This window comes from Salvelinus alpinus, chromosome 13 (genome assembly GCF_045679555.1).
Source record: "Salvelinus alpinus chromosome 13, SLU_Salpinus.1, whole genome shotgun sequence".
Lineage (NCBI taxonomy): Eukaryota > Metazoa > Chordata > Actinopteri > Salmoniformes > Salmonidae > Salvelinus > Salvelinus alpinus.
This window is the reverse complement of record NC_092098.1, coordinates 1,219,316-1,237,704: the sequence shown is the minus strand read 5'-3', so window position 1 is coordinate 1,237,704 and position 18,389 is coordinate 1,219,316. Positions and strand designations below refer to the sequence as shown.

Sequence of the window (18,389 nt, the reverse complement as noted above, 5' to 3'; positions counted from 1 at the left end):
TAAACTATAATATCCTATGCCAATTCCCCCTTACTAGCTCGGACTTTGCTACTTTGAGGAAAAATGTACTTACTATGACTGATATGTGGTTGTTCCACCTCGCTATCTTAAGATAAATGCACTAACTAAGTCTCTCTGGATAAGAGTGTCCGCTAAATGACTAAATTGTACAAATGTAAAAGTGACAAACAAGCAAATATGACAATGCATTACTGACTGTGCCATACTAAGAAACATAACTATTCTCTTCATCAAGCACCTTTTAATACAATTATAGAAATGTATACATAAAAATGTGTATGTCACTCAGTTAAAAAACTAAATGTGGGTTGGAGTGTGAGATCAGAGCTATATCAACTATTTTGTATTTGCTTCTTTTTCAATTCTTTGTAGCCTGGTTAAACCAGACTGAATGCAGCACTCAAAACAATGGCGAGAGCATAGCATTCAGTCTGGTTTAACCAGGCTACATCCTTTGACCCTCACCAACTGCTATCGCAAATACTTCAGTCTGTCGGTCTGTACCAGCTTCCATCTCCCAGTCATCCACCCAGTGTTTGAACTGAAATAGGTGCTGGTACGGTAGTCATTTTGGGTGCCAGTACTCATATATTTAAGCCAATATAAGAGTGGCCAGTACTAAAGCAGTACAGTAATCAGTACCTGTGTGTACCGGCCCAATTCACACACTGCATCAAGCTGACTGACCAGTAAGGCGCAAATCACAACAGAATCAGGGGGCTCACCAGTTACTGCAGAGGACAGGAGGCCTCCACAATACCTGGGCCCTTATTCAATCAATCATATCAGAGTCCTGTCAAATCATAATGAATACGGTTATATGGACGGGGGCACCTGATCCTAGATCAGCCTACCTACTTGCTTTGTGAATACAGGACCTGAGCGTGAGTGCATGCAAACACAAACCCGACAACAGAGCTTCTCATAAAAAAAACATTCCTACTGCTGGTTATCAGTAGATCAAATGTGAATGCATGCATGAATTCATCCATTTCAATTAACAGATACATGATGTATACAACACTTTCCTTCTCCAGCTGGTAGTGTTTTAGTACCATATTCCAAGAACACCACAGCAATTAACCTCCTAAGTAGGCTATAGTAGTACTATGCTCCATATCACTATGAGTGAAAACATGTTGTTTAGAAACATGATCACAGCTATGTAACAGTGGTCGTAATTGCGTGGCACATTGAATTATGTACAATTACTTGAAGTGAAATGTATTCTGTTTTCATATTGTAAAAATTGACATAATGACCTATGTTCCTGTCTGAACAACAGAGAAATAGGTATTCCTATTACCCTTGATGAAGCTCAATTTAAGGTTTTTATTAGGTGAATCCTGAGCTGACAGGAATTACTCATCTTTGCTTACTCTAGATGTTTCCCAGCTTGTAAGATAAGGCAGAGATAGGTAAACATCTAGAGGTAACTGATTCCAGTCAGATGAGGAGACACCTAATAAAACCATGGTTAACCAATGACATCACAAAGAGAGACAATGGTCTGGGCTGGGTTTAGGCTCATAAAGCGTTCCAAGAATTCAAATGAATCAAGGCAACTCGTGAATGTTGCTGGTACCGCTCTAATGTTGCCTTATGCTGCAGCGTGCATCCTTCTGATTCTGGACACCAACTTCCCCATATACAGCCTCTGAGTCAGTCCCAGAGGGGCACTACTTTTGACCAGGGCTCATTGGACTACAAAATGAGCCCTGGTCAAAAGTACTACAAAAGTAGTGCACTATGTAGGGAATTAGGTGCCATTTGGGACTCAACCCTCTGTAGTGTCTCCACTCCTACATGACGTCCACAAAGAACTCACTGGGATTTCCCATGGCAAGGTGGAAGGACTGGCGCGAGGCGGTGAGCTCTGGGGGCACAGAGCCCAGGTCACGGGTTGGGGGTGCCCCTGGAGGTCCCCCGGGAATGGTGCCAGGGGGCAGGCCCGGCATCGAGGGCCCTGTCTGCCCCAGGCCCTGGAGGGTGTGTGGGTGCACGTGAGGGTGATGGGGGTGCTGGGGGACCATCATAAGCATCATGGGGTTGTATGAAAGGGGGATGCCCTGTGGGAATTGAAGGTGTGGAGGGGGTGCGCGGTGGTGTGAGCGCTGGCTGACGTGGCTATAGTGGCTGTGTTCACTGGGGGTGGCCGAGCCTCCGTGTTCCCCCCTCCTCAGGCTGCTCCGTACAGAATACTCTGATTCGCTGCCGCTTCCTGAGCGAGAGTCCCTGCCTCCGTCTCCGCCTACTGGTGACTTCTCATCTCGGCCGCTAGTACTGCCCACCCCTCCTGTGCCTTTCCCTCCCCTCCGTCTCTCTCCCTCGCTCCGGGTGGAGCCACTGCTCCGGCTCCCTGGGTGAGAGAAGACAGGACAATGTGAAAACAGGCACCCCAGAAAAGCTGAGTACATTCTAATATCACAGTCTAACCAGAATCATACAGAGGCTATCTATAGCTCTGATTCAAACTAGACATTTTTTAACCCTTGCATAACCCTACAATCTTCAAGTTTCTGAGTATGGCCTGTCAGGAAAATACTCTGAAATCTTTAATTATTCATCCATAACACGTATTAATTACACTGAACAAAAATATAAACACAACATGTAAAGTGTTGGTCCCATGTTTCATGAGCTGAAATAAAATATAAAATACAGTTTCCATACGCACAAAAATATTATTTCTCTCAAATTGAGCACAAATTAGTTTACATCCCTGTTAGTAAGCATTTCTCCTTTGCCAAGATAATCCATCCACCTGACAGGTGTGGGATATCAAGACGTTGATTAAACAGCATGATCATTACACAGGTGCACCTTGTACTGGGGACAAAAGGCCACTAAAATGTGCAGTTGTGTCACAACACAATGCCACGGATGTCTCAAGTTGAGGGAGCGTGCAACTGGCATGCTGACTGCAAGAATGTCCACCAGAGCTGTTGCCAGAGAATTTGATGTTTATTTCTCTACCATAAGCCACCTTCATCATTGTTTCAGAGAACTTTACAGTACGTCCAACAGGCCTCACAACCGCAGACCATGTGTATGGCACCGTGTGGGAGAGCGGTTTGCTGATGTCAACGTATGGTGGCAGTGGGGATATGGTATTGGCAGGCACAAGCTACGGACAATGAACACAATTGCATTTTATCAATGGCAATTTGAATGCACAGAGGCCTATTGTTGTGACATTCATCCGCTCATCACCTCATGTTTCAGCATGATAATGCAAGGCACCATGCCGCAAGGATCTGTACACAATTCCTGGAAGCTGAAAATGTCCCAGTTCTTACATCTACTGCATACTCAACAGACATGACACCAATTGAGCCTGTTTGGGATGCTCTGGATCGATGTGTACAACAGCGTGTTCCAGTTCCCGCCTATATCCAGCAACTTTGCACAGCCATTGAAGAGTGGAACAACATTCCTCAGGCCACAATCAACAGCCTGATCAACTCTACGCGAAGCAGATGTGTCGTGCTGAATGAGGCAAATGGTGGTCACATCAGACACTGACTGGTTCTCTGATCCACGCTCCTACATATTTTAAAAGTTATCTGTGTCCAACAGATGCATATCTGTATTCCCAGTCATGTGAAATCCATAGATATGGCCAAATAAATTTACATATATGAACTGTAACTCAGTAAAATCTTTGAAATTATTGCATGTTACATTTATATTTTTGTTCAGTATACATACACCCCCCGCCCCCCCCGCCCCTCCAGTCTCACCCTCGCTATGCTGGCTCCCCGTGCTGCCTGGCGCGTAGCTGTAGCTGGAAAGCTCGTGGTAGGGGGGCGGCTGGCTGGAGTAGGGGTTGGATGTGTACTGGTAGGAAGGGAACGTGTGCATCAGGGGCCAGGGTGTGGCCCCCGGGAGGGGCAGGGGGGCCAGGGTGTCCTGGTCTGAGGCCCCACTAGAACCGTCGTTGTCATTCAGGGAGAGGTTTGCCATGTCTGGGAGAGGAAGAGAGAATCGAGTAATGGTACAGTTATAATCAGGGATGTATGATGCATCATTTGACCTTCATTTTCAATACAAATACATAGGACATTTTACCAGAGCGCTCACAAAATAAAACAGCAAAAAGTCCATGGCAAATATACATATTTACAACAAACAGCAACGAAACTGTAAAGTTAATGTAGCACAGCAGGCACGGCAACATCTTAAGGCTTGAGGGCCACATCGGGATTTCGAAATTCAAAGGATTGCCGCAGATTGACAATTTTTTTATACAAAATAATCATAATACAGGGATGGCCACCTGTTGCCCATCTCTGTAGTACAGTAAAACAGGCCTATGGGCAATTAGCCACGAAGGCTTGTGCTGTTTTACTCACAGTTCTCACAGTCGCTGAAGTCACCGAAGATGTAGTAGCATTGCTCTGAGAAGGTGATCTTGTTGACCGTGTGGCGGATGAAGCCAGCTTTCAGCAGGTTACTGGCATACTTCCTGGCTTCACGACGGTCCTGGAAGCCCTCAATGTGTTGGTAGAGCCACTCCACCACATCAGAACCTGCCAATCAATCATCCATTAGAACCCCACACTAGAACCCCCCGATGTGTTGGTACAGGCACTCCACCACATTAGAACCTGCCAATCAATCATTTGAACCCCACACTAGAACCTCCCGATGTGTTGGTAGAGGCACTCCACTACATCAGAACCTGCCAATCAATCATCCACTAGAACCCCCCCGATGTGTTGGTAGAGCCACTCCACCACATTAGAACCTGCCAATCAATCATCCATTAGAACCCCACACTAGAACCCCCCGATGTGTTGGTAGAGCCATTCCACCACATCAGAACCTGCCAATCAATCATCCATTAGAACCCCACACTAGAACCCCCCCGACGTGTTGGTAGAGCCACTACACCAGAACCTGCCAATCAATCATTCATTAGAACCCCACACTAGAACCCCTCCGATGTGTTGGTAGAGCCATTCCACCACATCAGAACCTGCCAATCAATCATCCATTAGAACCCCACACTAGAACCCCCCCGACGTGTTGGTAGAGCCACTCCACCATAACCTGCCAATCAATCATCCATTAGAACCCCTCAATGTTTTGGTAGAGGCACTCCACTACATCAGAACCTGCCAATCAATCATCCATTAGAACTCCACCTATGATCTACTGTAGGGTTTAATATTTTCCTGTAAATCTACCAATTTTCTTTGCGGAGAAAATTGCAACCATCCCGATAACATCCTGGTATTCCCGTTCAAACTGGAAATGCTATTTGAAAACGTATATAATACCAGTCCCAAAAAAATGACATGACTATACCACTGTAAATGGAGAAATGTGGACAGGAGTCCAATGGTTTATTTAAGCAATAAGGCCCGGAGGGGATGTTGTATATGGCCAATATACGACGGCTAAAGGCTGTTCTCAAACCACCCAGTTTATAATATTGTATTTGTCAAAACTTTATCAACTCAAGGTTCTGTTAAAGTCGCCACACAATTTGTTTAAAGCCTAGTGTATTTGTACTTATTATGAATCCCCATTAGCTGCTCTCTTCCTGGGGTCCGGCAAATTTAATGCAGTTATACAATTTTAAAAACATTACAATACATTCATTACAGAATTCACAACACACAAGTGTGTGTATGTTATCATGTGTATGTGTATGCAGGCGCCTTGCCTGTTTGTTTTACTTCACAGTCCCCGTTGTTCCATAAGGTGTATTTTTACCCGCTTTTTAAATCTGATTCTACTGCTTGCATCAGTTACCTGATGTGGAATAGAGTTCCATGTAGTCATGGCTCTATGTAGTACTGTGCACCTCCCATAGTCTGTTCTGGACTTAGTCTGTGAAGAGACCTCTGGTGGCATGTCTTGTGGGGTATGCATGGGTGTCCGAGTATTTTAAAACAGACAGCTCGGTGCCTTCAGCTTGTCAACACCTCTTACAAAAACAAGTAATTAGGAAGTCAATCTCTCGTCCCATTAATGTTAGCTCTCCGTGTACTTTTAAGGGCCAGCCGTGCGGCCCTGTTCTGAGCAAACTGCAATTTCCCCAAGTCCCTCTTTGTGGCACCTGACGACATGACTGAACAGTAGTCCAGGTGCGACAAAACTAGGGCCTGTCGGACCTGCCTTGTTGATAGTGTGGTTAAGGAAGAGCAGCGCTTTATTATGGATAGACTTCTCCCCATCTTAGCTACTGTTGTATCAATATGTTTTGACCATGACAGTTTACAATCCCGAGTTACTCCAAGCAGTTTAGTCACCTCAACTTGCTCTATTTCCACATTATTCATTACGATATGTAGTTGAGGTTTTGGGATTGATTTGTCCCAAATACAATGCTTTTATTTTTGGAAATATTTAGTTAGTAAAAGCCAGCCGGACCAACGTGTCGGAGGAAACACCGTACACCTGGTCAGTGTGCACTGCGCCCGGCCCGCCACAGGAGTCGCTAGTGCGCGATGAGACAAGGATATCCCTGCTAGGCCAAGCCCTCCCGAACCCGGACGACGCTGGGCCAATTGTGCTTCGCCCCATGGACCTCCCGGTCGCGGACGGCTGCGACAGAGCCCGGGCTCCAACCCAGAGTCTCTGGTGGCACAGCTAGCACTGCGATGCAATGCCTTAGACCACTGCCCCACCAGGGAGGCCTGGCTTGTCATTGTTGATTTCACCTCTTCCACGCTGACTTCATGGAATTCAAAAGTACAATTCTTGTCTTTCATAATTTGGTCAGATATACTTGGATGTGTAGTGTCAGCGTTTGTTGCTGGCATATCATCCCTACGTTTAAATTAGCCATCATTCAATGAATGATGGAATGATTTCCCCAAAACAATGTCCTTTAAGGTGCTCTAAAGCTTTTTACTATCATTCATCTTTGTTTCATAGTATAGTTTCTCTATTTATTTAGCTTAGTCACGATTTCTTAATTTGCAGTACGTTTGCCAATCAGTTGGGCTGCCAGACTTATTTGCCATGCATCATCCCTCTCAACCATACAATTTTTCAATTCTTCATCAATCCAACAGGACTTAAAATCATTTTCTTAATGGGTGCGTGCTTATTAGTAATAAGCAATGTGTCAAGTCTGGTTGCTCCGCATTACACACCACAGACCAGCAAATATCCTTTACATCAGCAACATATGAATCACTACAAAACGTATTGTATGACCTCTTATTCACTATATTAGGCCCAGCCAGTTTAAAAGGGACACGTTGTGATTGTGGTAATGACGCCCTATATCTACTTCCCCAGAGTCAGATGAACTCATGGATACCATTTGTACAGTGGCGTGCCGTGGGCCTGGGGCCTTCAGTGAGGTCCTACACAGTCCCACCCGAATTAATCCACCTCTTATTACCATCATTATGATGCCATGGCTCTAGACACTATACATTTAGACAGAAACGGAGTATAACCAGGCGTTGCGTCACCTTGAAATTGACAAATTTACATTTTTGGGTAAACAGGGTTTACCCAAAAACATGACACAATCAATGAGTCTTTTCAATATTTCCCTATTTTTCTTCACCTTTTCATTGTGCAGCTCCGTTGCCCTGCGCGCTTGTTCGTTGAGCTGTAGATCCACTCGGGTGTCCCCAAAAGTTTTCAAAAGCACCATTGCTTGTAAGTGCCCAGCCGTACTTTGGTGTCTCGTTGCTGCCTTGGTTAGACAACTCAAGTTTGCAAAGCCAGTGTGGCTCCAAACACCAAATCGATCACTTGCAAATAATAGGCATTCTCAGCAGTACAGTTTGCAGTGCTTCTCGGAGCCTGTGAGCCATTGATAGCGCTCGTAGTTGGAACTTTGAAAGTGGCGAACGAACCCCTTTCCCGCCTGTGACAGGCTTTGTAGCATCGGGCGACCTTACCTTACAATGTCTAACTTTTCTTGAAAAGTTCGTCTTGGGAATGGCGTTATAATTATATCCTCGACCAAATCGATATCTTCTCCTCCTTCCGCCATTGTGGGTTGAAAAAACAGCTTAGTAGTACGCGAATTAATTTGTTTATCAAATTCAGTTTCCTATTTCTGAGGTTCTGCATAGACCTGCCCATAGGACCTGCCTCTCAATATTGGTAATCCAATCAAAAGACGTGCACGCACTACGCCTGCTAGCTGGCTCCAGCAGGCGTACAATAGCCAACTCTAAAGCTGATTGGTTGACACTAAATTTCCATTTCCATTCCCTTTAAGCTACTAGCGCCCGCACTGTTGATTCTGAAGGCCTGAGGGCAGATTTTAGACCCCTGGCAACACATGATGGCTGAATATGATTGGATAAAAGATCTAACATAAAGACCAGCCCTCCAAATCTCAACCTGGGGCTGGAAGCAGTGCAACTAAGAGGAAAGCTATGAAATGAAGAGTATAATTCTTACTCTGGGGAATAATTTAATACATATTTGTGGGAAAATATATTTAAAAAAAAATTATATTCTGATGATTAGGCCAGCAGAGAAGGCCTTGCTGGCCCTGACGGCCCACCACTGCATTTGTATGTCTCTGCATGCAGTTTGAAGGAAGTTGCTAACTAGCGCTAGCGCAACTGCTAAGTACGGTTAGTACAATGACTGGAAGTCTATGGTATCTGCTAGCCGTGCACTCGCTTTTGTTATTTTCACATCATGGAACAATGTTGCAAATATCTATTTCCTAGAGGCACGGTTGTAATCACAATATACCAGTCATTTTGTGACCAGTGAGTAGCTGCAGTTCATATTTTGAGCTTCTACCAGTGCCAAAAAGAGATTTGTGAATGTGAGATGAGACTGCCTTCAGTAAACTGCGTCATGAGTAGCCTACACATGAGACAGCAATTTATAGAAGTCATGCAAGTAAGTGATGTTTTCTATTGACATGATGTTGAGTAAGCTAAATACGGCAGGCTGCTAGAATTGTGATGACTGGTCTAATGTAGGCTATGAATGACGCCAGAGAGTTTGCCAGCAGCATACCTCCCTGCATCCCACTGCTGGCTTGCCTCTGAAGCTAAGCAGGGTTGGTCCTAGTCGGTCCCTGAATGGGAGACCAGATCATGTTGGAAATGGTGTCGGGGGACAAGTAGGAGGCACTCTTTCCTAAACAAATATCCCAATACCCCATGGCAATGATTGGGGACATTGCCCTGTGTAGGGTGCCGTCTTTCAGATGGGACGTTACACGGGTGCCCCGACTCTGTGGTCACTAAAGATCCCATGGCACTTATTGTAAGAGTAGGGGTGTTAACCCTGGTGTCCTGGCTAAATTTCCTATCTGGCCCTCATACCACCATGGCCACCTAATCGCCCTCAGCTTCCAATTGGCTTATTCATTCCCCCACCTCCCCTATAACTATTCCCCAGGTCGTTTCTGTAAACGAGAATGTGTTCTCATTCAACTTACCTAGTAAAATAAGTTAAAGAAAAGTTGATATGTTCGGTTCATGCATGCAGCTATTTGCACGTGCACATGTTGTATTTTTTAGTGAGGCATAAATGTTTAATATTATTGGTCCACGGGACCTGTCAATATTTTTCTTGGGAAACTGGAAGGTACTTGGTTGGGAAGTCCTGGGATACCGGTCATCAGTATTATTATTATTTCTATATTTTTCATTAAACCCTAATACTAGTTATAACTTTTCAACGATATAACCTTTCTTTCCAATCCAAATACAACAGCACCCTAGAAGTTGGCTATACAGCACAAACAGATCTGGAAGCAGTTCTCTCACCAAGGAAGGCGTTGGGGATGGTGATCTTGAGCCACATCCTGTCCCGGACCTCCAGACCAGACTCTGGGGAGGCCATGGCCTTAGCCACCGACGCCATGTCAGAGTGCAGGGACAGGTTGAAGTCATCAAACCCTGGAGAGAGATGAGGAGAGGAGGGTAAGATTAAGAGAAACAGACTGTCAAAAAAATCTATTCATTATCAACTAAGGTAGACAGAACACTTGAGAGAGAAGAGAGAACTTAAAATAGCGTTTCCCAAACTCGGTCCTCACGTCCCCAAGGGGATGCACATGTAGTTTTTTGCCCTAACACTATACAGCTAGTTCAAATGATCAAAGCTTGATTAGTTCACTATTGGAATCAGCTGAGTAGTGCTAGGGCAAAAACCAAAATGTGTACCCCTTGGGGGCCCAGGACCGAGTTTGGGAAACCCTGACTGAAATCTTCAACAGAGATCAATGAGCAAAATGACAAAACTTGAGACTTGCAAGAGAAAGAGACACGAGAAGACTCAAACATAGTGTACTAAATAAAAGCAAACCTTACCTTTGTGGGCCAGAGACAGGCAGAGGGACTCACGCTCTGTCTCGGTCACCGAGGAGTTGGAGGTGATGGTGCTGAGAGAGGAGCTGCCGGGGTAGGGAGGGTAGGCCCCTGTCATGGCCACAGAATGGCTCACCCACACAGCCGGGTCTATGGGCCGGATCGGCTCATCTGGAAGAACAATGGGGGTGTACACTATGAGGGGTTGTAGTCTCCTCTACCATTGGGTGGATTTCTCAGCCGAGGCTCTTTTCGCAGTTAGTCTTTGCTCTATTTCTCACGTCCTCCCTCTCCTCGTTCTCAAAACGAGAAGGTCAGAGGGGAAGGGACTTTGGATCTTCGACCTCGAGTGTGTTGTGAGGAAAGAGGATGCAAGAAATCAAGGAAAGAGGAACTGAGAAAGAGCCTAGGAGATATAACAGGTTACTCACTGCGTGGGAGGGTAAAGTAGCCCTGGGGTGAAGGGTCCCAGCATTTAGCTACTGTCAGGATAATAGGTCTGGGTGAAGAGAGAAAAGGAGAGAGAAAGAGAGAGACATCGAGATAATCTTTATTTTTTTCTCTTTTGTTTTAGGGGGTAGATCGGCTTTAATATTGCAGATGGATTGTAGCTTCCATCAATGTTGGTGGAGTGGTGGAGTGCTTCAGAGATGGGAGAACCTTCCAGAAGGACAACCATCTCCACAGAGGAACTCTAGAGCTCTGTCAGAGTGACCATAGGGTTCTTGGTCACCTCCCTGAACAGGCCCTTCTCCGATTGCTCAGTTTGGCCGGGCAGCCAGCTCTGGGAAGTCTTGGTGGTTCCAAACTTCTTCCATTTAAGAATGGAGGCCAGTGTTCTTGGGGACCTTCAATGCTGCAGACATTTTTTAGTACCCTTCCTCAGATCTGTGCCTCGACACAATCCTGTCTCAGAGCTCTACGGACAATTCCTTTGACCTCATGGCTTGGTTTTTGCTTTGACATGCACTGTCAACTGTGGGACCTTATATAGACAGGTGTGTGCCTTTCCAAATCATGTCCAATCAATTGAATGTACCACAGGTGGACTCCAAACAAGTTGTAGAAACATCTCAAGGATGATCAATGGAAACAAGATGAACCTAAGTGCATAGCAAAGGGTCTGAATACTTATGTATGTATACACACAGCTCTTTTAAATACATTTTCCATTATTGGAAAGTATATTTTACATTAGTTATCTTGTTGTTTTTAATGCCACCCTTCAGCTCCACTCAACCTCCCATCGATCTCTTAACACCATCCATATTGGATTTCTATTTGCCATATATTTTTCAACTTTGCTGTGATGTTTCACAAAAGTTGTGAACCTTTCTATTCTCAGTTTCAACAGATTAATTTATAAATGTTTTTGCTAAATGTATTATTGATAATTATCTTTGTAGAAGGAGCAGAAGGCATGCACACATACAGTTGAAATCAGAGGTTTGCATATACCTTAGCCAAATACAATTAAACTCAGTTTCATAATTCCTGACATTTAATCCTAGTAAGAATTCCCTGTTTTAGGTCAGTTAGGATGACCACTTTATTTTAAAGAATGTGAAATATCAGAATAATAGTGGGTCAGAAGTTTACATACACACAATTAGTATTTGTTAGCATTGCCTTTAAATTGTTTAACTTGGGTCAAACGTTTTGGGCAGCCTTCCACAAGCTTCCCACAATAAGTTGAGTGAAATTTGGCCTATTTTTCTAAGGTCAGGGCTTTGTGATGGCCACTCCAATACCTTGACTTTGTTGTCCTTAAGCTGTTTTGCCACAACTTTGGAAGTATTCTTTGGGTCATTGTCCATTTGGAAGACCCATTTGCAACCAAGCTTTAACTTCCTGACTGATGTCTTGAGATGTTGCTTCAATATATCCACATAATTTTCCTCCCTCACGACGCCATCTATTTTGTGAAGTGCACCAGTCCCTCCTGCAGCAAAGCACCCCCACAACATGATGCTGCTACCCCCGTGATTCACAGTTGGGATGGTGTTCTTCGGCTTGCAAGCATCCCCCTTTTTCCTCCAAACATAACGATGGTCATTATGGCCAAACAGTTCTATTTTTTGTTTCATCAGACCAGACGACATTTCTCCAAAAAGTACCATCTTTATCCCCAAGTACGATCTTTATCCCCAAACCGTAGTCTGACATTTTTATGGCGGTTTTGGAGCAGTGGCTTCTTTGTACCTTCAGGCGTTTAGAAAAAGCTCCCAAGGATGAACCGGACTTGGTCTTTTCTGAGGTCTTGGCCTCCTTCACTCACGCCACCAAACTTACCCTAGTAAAACTGACCATCCTACCGATCCTCGACTTCGGCGATGTTATCTACAAAATAGCTTCCAATACTCTACCCAGCAAACTGGATGCAGTCTATCAGTGCCATCCGTTTTGTTACCAAAGACCCTTATACCACCCACCACTGCGACCTGTATGCTCTAGTCGGCTGGCCGTCGCTACATATTCATCGCCAGACCCACTGGCTCCAGGACATCTATAAGTCTATGCTAGGTAAAGCTCCGCCTTATCACAGCTCACTGGTCACCATAACACCCAACCGTAGCACGTGCTCCAGCAGGTATCTCTCACAGGTCATCCCCAAAGCCAACACATCTTTGGCCACCTTTCCTTCCAATTCTCTGCTGCCAGTGACTGGAATACATTTTTAAAAATCGTTGAAGCTGGAGACTTATATTTCCCTCACTAACTTTAAACATCAGCTATCTGAGCAAATCAAATCAAATTTTATTTGTCACATACACATGGTTAGCAGATGTTAATGCGAGTGTAGCGAAATGCTTGTGCTTCTAGTTCCGACCATGCAGTAATATCTAATGAGTAATCTAACAATTTCACAACAACTGCCTTATACACACAAGTGTAAAGGAATGAATAAGAATATGTACATAAAAATATTTATTTTTAAATTTTCTATTTATCCGTTATTTTACCAGGTAAGTTGACTGAGAACACGTTCTCATTTGCAGCAACGACCTGGGGAATAGTTACAGGGGAGAGGAGGGGGATGAATGAGCCAATTGTAAACTGGGGATTATTAGGTGAATGAGTGATGGCCGAAAGGCATAGGCAAGATGCAGTAGATGGTATAGAGTACAGTATATACATATGAGATGAGTAATGTAGGGTATGTAAACATTAGTGGCATTGTTTAAAGTGGCTAGTGATACATTTATTACATACATTTTGTTCATTATTAAAGTGGCTAGAGTTGAGTCAGTATGTTGGCAGCAGCCACTCAATGTTAGTGATGGCTGTTTAACAGTCTGATGGCTTTGAGATTGAAAAACAGCTTCTGTCTCCCCACTTTGATGCACCTATACTGACCTCGCCTTCTGGATGATAGCAGGGTGAACAGGCAGTGGCTCTGGTGGTTGTTGTCCTTTTTGGCTTTCCTGTGACATCGGTTGGTGTAGGTGTCCTGGAGGGCAGATAGTTTGCCCTCTGTGATGCGTTGTGCAGACCTCACTACCCTCTGGAGAGCCTTACGGTTATGGGCGGAGCAGTTGCCATACCAGGCGGTGTGACAGCCAGACAGGATGCTCTCGATTGTGCATCTGTATAAAGTTTGCGAGTGTTTTTGGTGATAAGCCGAATTTCTTCAGCCTCCTGAGTTTGAAGAGGCGCTGCTGCGCCGCCTTCACCACGCTGTCCGTGTGGGTGGACCATTTCAGTTTGTCGTGATGTGTACGCCGAGGAACTTTCACTACTGTCCCACTACTTCCACCTTCACTACTGTCCCGTCGATGTGGATAGGGGGCTGCTCTCTCTGCTGTTTCCTGAAGACCACGATCATCTCTTTTTTTTTGTTGACGTTGAGTGAGAGGTTATTTTCCTGACACCACACTCCGAGGGCCCTCACCTCCTCCCTGTAGGCCGTTTCGTCGTTCTTGGTAATCAAGCCTACCACTGTAGCGTCGTCTGCAAACTTGATGATTGAGTTGGAGGCGTGCATGGCCACGCAGTCGTGGGTGAACAGGGAGTACAGGAGAGGGCTGAGAACGCACCCTTGTGGGGCCCCAGTGTTGAGGATCAGCGGGGTGGAGCTGTTACCTACCCTCACCACCTGGGGGCTGCCCGTCAGGAAGTCCAGGACCCAGTTGCACAGGGCGGGGTCGAGACCCAGGGTCTCGAGCTTAATGACGAGTTTGGAAGGTACTATGGTGTTAAATGCTGAGCTGTAGTCGATGAACAGCATTCTTACATAGGTATTCCTCTTGTCCAGATGGGTTAGGGCAGTGTGCAGTGTGATTGCGTCGTCTGTGGACCTATTGGAGTGGGTCTAGGGTGTCAGGTAGGGTGGAGGTGATATGGTCCTTGACTAGTCTCTCAAAGCATTTCATGATGACGGAAGTGAGTGCTACGGGGCGGTAGTCGTTTAGCTCAGTTACCTTAGCTTTCTTGGGAACAGGAACAATGGTGGCCCTCTTGAAGCATGTGGGAACAGCAGACTGGGATAAAGATTGATTGAATATGTCCGTAAACACACCAGCCAGCTGGTCTGCGCATGCTCTGAGGACGTGGTCGGGGATGCCGTCTGGGCCTGCAGCCTTGTGAGGGTTAACACGTTTAAATGTTTTACTCACGTTGGCCGCAGTGAAGGAGAGCCCGCAGGTTTTGGTAGCGGGCCGTGTCAGTGGCACTGTATTGTCCTCAAAGCGAGCAAAGAAGTTGTTTAGTCTGTCTGGGAGCAAGACATCATGGTCTGCGACGGGGCTGGTTTTTCTTTTGTTGTCCGTGATTGACTGTAGACCCTGCCACATACCTCTCGTGTCTGAGCCATTGAATTGCAATTCCACCTTGTCTCTATACTGATGCTTAGCTTGTTTGATTGCCTTGCGGAGGGAATAGCTACACTGTTTGTATTCTGTCATGTTTCCGGTCAACTTGCCCTGATTAAAAGCAGTGGTTCGCGCTTTCAGTTTTGCGCGAATGCTGCCATCATTCCACGGTTTCTGGTTGGGGAAGGTTTTAATAGACGCTGTGGGTACAACAACACCAATGCACTCGCTAATAAACTCGCTCACCGAATCAGCATATTCATCAATGTTGTTGTTCGACGTAATGCGGAACATATCCCAGTCCACGTGATCGAAGCAATCTTGAAGCGTGGAATCCGATTTGTCAGACCAGCGTTGAACAGATCTGAGCGCGGGTGCTTCCTGTTTTAGTTTCTGTCTATAGGCTGGGAGCAACAAAATAGTCGTGGTCAGCTTTTCCGAAAGGAGAGCAGCTAACCACTCGCTGCAGCTGTACACAGTCCATCTGTAAATAGCCTACCCAATCTACCTACCTCATTCCCATATTGTTTTTAATTTACTTTTCTGCTCTTTCGCACACCAGTATCACTACTTGCACATCATCTGCTCATCTATCACTCCAGTGTTAATGTGCTAAATTGAAATTACTTCACTACTATGGCCTATTTATTGCCTTACCTCACGCCATTTGCACACACTGTATATAGAATTATTTTTTTCTATTGTGTTATTGACTGTACGCTTGTTTATTCCATGTGTAACTCTGTTGTTGTTTGTGTCGCATTGCTTTGCTTTATCTTGGCCAGGTCGCAGTTGAAAATGAGAACTTGTTCTCAACTGGCCTACCTGGTTAATAAAGGTGAAATAAAAAAAATGGCCTGATTTCTTTTGATTTGTTCTCAACTGGCCTACCTGGTTAATAAAGGTGAAATAAAAAAAATGGCCTGATTTCTTTTGATTTTCCATGATGTCATGCAAAGAGGCACTGAGTTTCAAGGTAGGCCTTGAAATACATCCACAGGTACACCTCCAATTGACTCAAATGATGTCAATTAGCCTATCAGAAGCTTCTAAAGCCATGACATCCTTTTCTGGAATTTTCCAAGCTGTTTAAAGGCACAGTCAACTTAGTAAACTTCTGACACACTGCAATTGTGATACAGTGTATAATAAGTGAAATAATCTGTCTGTAAACAATTGTTGGGAAAATGACTTGTGTCATGCACACAGTAGATGTCCTAACCGACTTGCCAAAACTATAGTTTGTTAACAAGAAATTTGTGGAGTTGTTGAAAAACTAGTTTTAATGAATAAGTGTACGTAAACTTCCGACTTCAACTGTAGACCAAGACACAGACCGAAAGTTTGTGCATACAGGAAAGAGATGCCTTACCCAGGTTTATGTACAATCTCTCTCAGCACACGGACAGCATCGTCATTACTCATGTTCTCAAAGTTGATGTCGTTCACCTGAGACGGAGCAACATGAGAGGATAGACCTTAAACAAAGAGCTTTCCGGCTCTAAGAGACACAACTTATTGTATGCGTGTCACCTGCAGCAGCATGTCTCCTGGTTCGATCCGCCCATCAGCAGCCACAGCACCTCCCTTCATAATGGAGCCGATGTAGATACCCCCGTCGCCCCTCTCGTTGCTCTGACCCACGATACTGATGCCCAAGAAGTTGTATTTATCTGCACGGGGGAAACCATACACATACAGTACAGCAGCTAACAGATAGTCTTTTTTTCCTATTCCATTTCAGATAAGAAAAACTAAACCTTACAGATAAGCTAGCACGTGAGCCTGATGTAGAGATAAGGCAATGGAAGAGCGTGAGGTGATAGAGGAGTGAGAAGAAAGAAGCGAAAAGGAGGGGAGCAATTGAAGGGGGCACTCACCCATGTTGAGAGTAACAGTGATGATGTTAAGGGACATGGTGGAGTCTGTCACACTGCTGAACGAAGACGCCTGAAACGCAGCAAAACAAAAACACGTACTATTACATCACATACACCGAGCATACAACATTTTAAGGACACCTGCTCGTTCCATGACAGACTGACCAGGTGAAAGCTATGATCCCTTAATGATGTCACTTGTTAAATCCACTTCAATCAGTGTAGTTGAAGAGGAGGAGACGGGTTAAATAAATATTTTTAAGCCTTGAGACAATTGAGAAATGGCTTTTGTATGTGTGCGAGTCAGAGGGTGAATGGACAAGATAAAACAATTTAAATGCATTTGAACAGGGTATGGTAGTAGGTGCTAGGCGCACCGGTTTATGTCAAACTGCAGTGCTGCTGTTTTTTTTCACACGCAACAGTTTCCCGTGTGTATCAAGAATGTCCTTTGGGTGGTGGACCATTCAGTCAACTTGACACTGGGGGAAGCATTGGAGCCAACATGGGCCAGCATCACTGTGGAAAGCTGTCGACACAAATTTTGTCAGCTGGTAATTGTCATGCAAATAACTGCTGGTGTCACGGTAACTGACCGGTAATTATTATAAAGGGGTCTCCACACATGCAAGCTGCTGATGAAAGGTCCACATTTTAATAGTCAAAAGTCTAATAAATCCATTTAATAGCCTGTACACCATCAACACCTTGTTGTTGTGAAATCTGGTATGTATTGTAATGTTTTTAAAATGTACAGTACCAGTCAAAAGTTGACACCTACTCATTCCAGGGTTTTTCTTTATTTCGACTATTTTCTACATTGTAGAATAATAGTGAAGATCAGTTGTGTTGTGACAAGGTAGGGGTGGTATACTGAAGACAGCCCTATTTGGTAAAAGACCAAGTCCATATTATGGCAAGAACAGCTCAAATAAGCAAAGAGAAATGACAGTGCATCATTAAGACATGAAGGTCAGTCAATGTGGAACATTTCAATAATGTTGAAAGTTTCTTCAAGTGCAGTCGCAAAAACCATCAAGCGCTATGATGAAACTGGCTCTCACGAGGACCGCCACAGGAAAGGAAGACCCAGAATCACCTCTGCTGCAGAGGATACGTTCATTAGAGTTACCAGCCTCAGAAATTGCAGCCCAAATAAATGCTTCACAGAGTTCAAGTAACAGACACATCACAACATCAACTGTTCAGAGGAGACTGCGTGAATCAGGCCTTCATGGTCGAATTGCTGCAAAGAAATCACTACTAAAGGACACCAATAAGAGGAAGAGACCACAAGCAATTAGACCGGTGGATATCTGTCCTTTGGTGTGACGAGTCCAAATTTGAGGTTTTTGGTTCCAACCGCCGTGTCTTTGTGAGACACAGAGGTGGTGAACGGATGACCTTCGCAT

At 44.7% G+C, this 18,389-nt stretch overlaps 1 protein-coding gene across 2 annotated transcripts in view; it reads right to left on the bottom strand.

Moving 5' to 3' along the window:
- Positions 1-240: 240 nt before the first annotated feature.
- Positions 241-18,389, bottom strand: part of LOC139536791 (segment polarity protein dishevelled homolog DVL-2-like) — a 37,503-nt gene continuing 19,354 nt past the window's right edge. The window contains exons 7-15 of one of the 2 annotated variants that reach the window (XM_071337414.1): positions 16,978-17,047; positions 16,631-16,770; positions 16,470-16,546; positions 10,718-10,785; positions 10,290-10,481; positions 9,744-9,875; positions 4,377-4,553; positions 3,765-3,989; positions 241-2,380 (exon numbers count right to left, since the gene is read on the bottom strand). In XM_071337414.1, the coding sequence (XP_071193515.1) occupies positions 1,824-2,380; positions 3,765-3,989; positions 4,377-4,553; positions 9,744-9,875; positions 10,290-10,481; positions 10,718-10,785; positions 16,470-16,546; positions 16,631-16,770; positions 16,978-17,047 (1,638 nt within the window). In that variant the 3' untranslated portion in view covers positions 241-1,823. The remainder of the gene's footprint in view (positions 2,381-3,764; positions 3,990-4,376; positions 4,554-9,743; positions 9,876-10,289; positions 10,482-10,717; positions 10,786-16,469; positions 16,547-16,630; positions 16,771-16,977; positions 17,048-18,389) is intronic. The other variant, XM_071337415.1, reaches the window with a different exon arrangement.